Source organism: Hemibagrus wyckioides, linkage group LG19 (genome assembly GCF_019097595.1).
Source record: "Hemibagrus wyckioides isolate EC202008001 linkage group LG19, SWU_Hwy_1.0, whole genome shotgun sequence".
In the NCBI taxonomy this organism is placed as follows: Eukaryota; Metazoa; Chordata; class Actinopteri; order Siluriformes; family Bagridae; genus Hemibagrus; species Hemibagrus wyckioides.
Genome location: NC_080728.1, coordinates 23,586,870 through 23,591,869, shown reverse-complemented (window position 1 = coordinate 23,591,869; position 5,000 = coordinate 23,586,870). Strand labels below are relative to the sequence as shown.

At 38.0% G+C, this 5,000-nt stretch overlaps 1 protein-coding gene across 1 annotated transcript in view; it reads left to right on the top strand.

Annotated features, from left to right (window-relative positions):
* Nucleotides 1–5,000, top strand: part of LOC131370091 (antigen WC1.1-like) — a 251,918-nt gene that overhangs the window by 245,478 nt on the left and 1,440 nt on the right. Inside the window, exons 10-19 of the mRNA XM_058417174.1 lie at nt 1–97; nt 213–278; nt 897–1,202; nt 1,398–1,463; nt 1,570–1,677; nt 1,896–1,994; nt 3,417–3,479; nt 4,087–4,149; nt 4,249–4,311; nt 4,709–4,768. The exon at nt 1–97 is cut by the window's left edge and continues 209 nt beyond it. Coding sequence (XP_058273157.1) covers nt 1–97; nt 213–278; nt 897–1,202; nt 1,398–1,463; nt 1,570–1,677; nt 1,896–1,994; nt 3,417–3,479; nt 4,087–4,149; nt 4,249–4,311; nt 4,709–4,768 — 991 coding nt within the window. The remainder of the gene's footprint in view (nt 98–212; nt 279–896; nt 1,203–1,397; nt 1,464–1,569; nt 1,678–1,895; nt 1,995–3,416; nt 3,480–4,086; nt 4,150–4,248; nt 4,312–4,708; nt 4,769–5,000) is intronic.

Here is a 5,000-nt window from a genome sequence, read left to right as displayed (position 1 = left end):
AGGAAACACGACTCTAATCTGTGGCAGTGTCCATCTTCACCCTGGGGACAGAACAGATGTGATAATCGTGATGAAGTGGCTCGTATTACCTGCACAGGTAAGAGGATTCTCTCTCTCTACTAGTTTATATATTACTGTAGAATTTGTGTAAATATTTCAGCTATAAAATAAGAATGAGAGAAAAGTCTGTTTCATGTGTTTTATTACTGCAGAAGATGGAACGTCTCTACGTACTCATGGGACATGTTCATCATTTCCTCTTCAGAAATACTGCTCAAGTAAGGACACTTAAATCTGTCATGTGTTGAGGAAAGAGTTACTGTTTCCTCCCAGAAGTTGATCATTTTCCTATAACAGCGTGTCCTGAAGGGTGTTATTTCTCTCAGAACACAGCAATAAACTAACAGTTGTATTTTTTATTTAAAGGATGATATGCCATGCATTTTATCCATTTCCAGTTTCATTTAATGATGTTGAATAAAACATTTAGTTCCTGTTCTCACTTATGTTATAGCAGCTATAAACAATTATAAACAGTTGTTCCTTCTCCAGGTTCTTTTCTCTATTTTGACTGTCACAAAGCTCTGACACTGGAGACTCCTTCCATAAATATTAAATTAACATCTCCTTACAGAAAACATCACCATATGATTACACACATTTATCTTTACTTTAAGTAACAACACAATGTTAAAGCCTTTGTTTATTTGTAGCTGCACTACTGTCAGAGCTGCTGTTGTAGAAAATGAATCAACACCTTCTGACCAATCACAGTCCAGTTTTAACAGATGATGGGTCAGTTCTTGTTGATGTGTCATGGTGTTGTAGTGAGCTGTGTGACTGGAGCTGTTATTCAGTGTTGGTGTGTTTCCTCTTGTGTGATGTGTGTGATGTAGAGCACTGGTCTCTCAGGCTGAGTGGAGGAAAGGGAAGCTGCTCTGGGAGGTTGGAGGTGTATCATAACTCTACGTGGGGCTCCGTTTGTGATGATCGGTGGAACATCAGGAACGCTCAGGTGGTGTGCAGACAGCTGGGCTGTGGGTCGGCGCTGAGTGCTGATAGGAATGTTTGGTTGGGTTCTGGTGAAGGGACTATCTGGATGAACAGAGTGAAGTGTCGAGGGGATGAGATTCACCTGTGGGACTGTCATCATTCCCTGAAGAACCACACTGACTGCTCTCATGCTGGAGTCACCTGTGCAGGTCAGAGGGGTGTGCTAACTTTTCAGCTTTCTGTCTCAGTGATAAGACTTGATAACTTTTATTTAGAATCTTAGATGTTTGATTGAAAGCTCAGACCCTAAACTGTAAAACACTGATCAGCATGTCATAAACCTTATTCAGGGACACTTTATTTTTATTGTGTGATAGAAAGTGTTTTTCTTTCTGTGAATACAGACATATCCACCATGTCCACTGCTACACCCACCACCACCCCCTCCACCACCACCGCCGCAAAATCAGGTATGTGTATTTGTTAGAATGCAATATTTGTTACTGTTCATCATTTTTCTAAATATTTCTGATCACAGCGTCGTATCAAGATCCTCTTCTGTGTTTTTGACCTCAGTAAGTCCACCCACCCCTCCACTGGTTCTCTTTGTGTTGGGAACGCTGCTCTTCCTGGCCTTAGTGCTTCTGCTGGTACTGTTTTACCAGAACAGAGTTCTCAGGAGAGGTACCACACTTTCACACATTTTCTAATTATATTATTTAAAATCTCAGATTTTATTAACATTATTTATAATCATTTCTACTGTAAATGTATTTTAATATTTTTCATTCTTTTTCATTATAGTGTTAATATGGTCTGTTTTGTGTTTTTGTTCATCAGTGTATATTATTATTATTATTATTATTATTATTATTATTATTATTACTATTCCCCACTCCCAGTTGTCTCTAGGACGAGGCGTAAGACTGAGCCTGAGGCAGTCTATGAGGAGATCAACCACAGATACATGGCTAGAAGAATCACGAGCTTCACTCAAAGAGGTGAGTGATATGTGGACTGTTCTACATCACACTTATTGTATTCTATTTAAACTTCTAGCTGAAATTCACTGCATGGAAATGATCAAATCCCTCAATACAGAATACACACCTCAATGTAAACTCAGTGATTAGAGCAATATTTTCCCCCAAATCCAGTGTGATTTATTTCTTTAAAATAAATAAATAAAAATAAGCTCAATGTGTGTGAGAGGAAATGTGCAGTTAGAGTACATGTGGTGTAGAGACAGGATTCTGCTGATAAACATCTATTAAAGCTTCTGATTTAGTGTGTGTGTGTGTGTGTGTGTGTGTGTGTGTGTGTGAGAGTGTGTGTGTGTGTGTGTGTGTCTGTGTGTGTGTGTGAGATTTATGACAAATAACTAAAAATAAAAATTAGTTGTATTTTAGTGGATGGATGTTAGGAAAAATGAGTCCCCATAAACCATGGTGGTTACTGAGTGTCCAGATAAATACATAAATCTGTGTGATTTCTGAATGGTAGCATGGGTCTGTGTGTGTGTGTGAGTGTGTGTGTGTGAGTGTGTGTGTGTGTGTGTGAGTGTGTGAGTGTGTGTGTATGTGTGTGTGTGTGTGTGTATATGTGTGTGTGTGTGTGTGTGCCTGCATGTGATTGCTTTCCTGTAATAAAAATATCCTAAATGTATGAGTGGAAATGTGCAGTTAGAGTTCATGTGAGGTAATGTAGTGTAGATTTTTTAAAGGGGGGCTGTGTGTGTTTGGGGGTCGTGTGTGTATGTGTGTGTTTTCCTGGACAGGTGCATCCCCCTTCTCTCTCTATGTGTGTGTGAGTGTGTCATTTATTATTAATAACTAAAAATAAGAGAAATGGTGTGTGTGTTTTTCTCTATAAAAGTGTACTTCTCACTAAAGTGTGCGTGTGTGTGTGTGTGTGTGTGTGTGTGTGTGTGTTCGGGGGTAGGGGGTGGTTGGGAGGTGGCTGACTTGTAAGTATGTGTCTGAATGTGTGGTTTTATGATACATATTTTAACGGATGGATAAACCATGGTGGTTACTGAGTGTCCAGAAAAATGCTTGTATCTATTTGGTTATTGAATAGGAGTGTGTGTGTGTGTGTGTGTGTGTGTCTGTGTGTGTCTGTGTGTGTGTGTGTGTGCATGTGACTGCTTTCCTGTACAGGTGCATACCCCTCATCTCCCTCCCGGTGTGTGTATATGTCATTTATACTGAATAAATAAAAATAACCTAAATGTGTGAGAGGAAATGTGCAGCTAGAGTTCATGTGGGGTAATGTAGTGTTTTTTTAAGGGGTGTGTGTGTGTCTGTGTGTGTGTGTGTGTGTGTTCGTGGGTGTTAGTGTGTGTGTGTGTGTGTGTGTGTGTGTGTGTGTGTTGTTCTGCTTTTCTGAACACGTCTCCTGACTGTCCTGTTCTCCTCTAACAGGAAGTCTCCTCTCTGAAGAACAGCATTCTGGGTATGAGGATGTGGATGATGAGCTTCTCTCAGGTAAAAATGTCCAGAGTGTGAGTTTGTCTAACTCCATTAACTGAAAGATATTAGAATTACAATTAGAAATCAGAAATGACTAAATTTCTCCTTTCTGAGACGTGATTATGTTTAAAAACCCTGAAACAAATAAATTGTTCTTTTTACAGTAAAGTCTGGGATGGGAGAAAAGGCGGAGTATTATGATGATGTCATGGACACCAGTGACATCATAAGTGGGTGCAGTTGTTAACTGATCACATCAATTTACTGACTTCACATTAAACCATGAGGTCAGAATGTGATGGAGCTGTTTGTACAGAGTCTCTGCTTTTATTTCATTTAGGTGATCCAGGAAGAGTCGACCCACCAGAGGACTACGATGATGCCGTCACTGCTGGACCGATCCCTGATCACGTGGATGGTGTTTTTCTGTTTTGGGATTTGTTTTAGAAAGCAGTATAAATTAAACACACACACTGTGAATAAGTTTGTTTATTGGTTTGTGTGTAGTGACGTTTTTTACATGTGTACGATGTCATTTTGCATTGTGTCATCAAATACACAGTGTAGAAACTGCCCCTTCACTAAACTTTAAATATCTTTAAATATCTGTGTTTTGGTGTAGAGGATGAAGCTGAGAATTATGATGACGCCATTACAGCTGATCAGAAGTCAGTTATACTGACAGGTATGATAATAATGGGACAGTATTGCATCCACAAGCATCCAAATGATCATTAATGACATTAATGTGGATTTAATAGCTTTTATCTCTACGTTCTGACAGAGGACGTGTCCGAGAACTATGATGATGCAGTTACCACTGAAACAAACCCAAACATCATCACAGGTCAGTTTATTCTGAAGATTCATGGAATTTATTCACCTTAAACATTTATACAATAAAATTCAAGCTTTGTGGTTTAATTACATCTTTGTACACACTGTTGAATTCTGCGTTCTGATTGGTCAGTAGGTGTTGATTAATTTTTATATTATTTTCTATAATATTAATGATCCAGTACCTGGTTTCTATAGCAACAGCTCATTCACAGGAAATTGTACAGATGCTTTACAAATAAAAATCTGTTGTCATTGACATGGTGAAGTTTTCTGTAAGAAAATTATATTTCATTGTTTTTCAGATTAAAATCCTCTGCTTCATCACACCACCCTGTAACTCAGTATTTTACTATAACAGCAACACACACAGTGGTTTATTACTGATTCATTTATTTGTTCATTAGACAATCCAGAAGATTATGATGATGTCATCACTGAGGAACAGGATGTAGGAGAGACAGAAGGTGAGTGACTTCCTGTTTATTCTGTAATGTACATAAGTTCACAGGCAGCAGAGTAAAAGATTAGATTATATATGATTATATTATATATGGTATATAATAAATATCAACTTTCAGATCAGATTTTAGAACAAATATAATTAAACATGTGCATTTATTAAACAGTTTAGATAAGATCTACTGTAAATATTATCTATGATATATAACATAAACATCAGCTTACTGTTTTTATAAC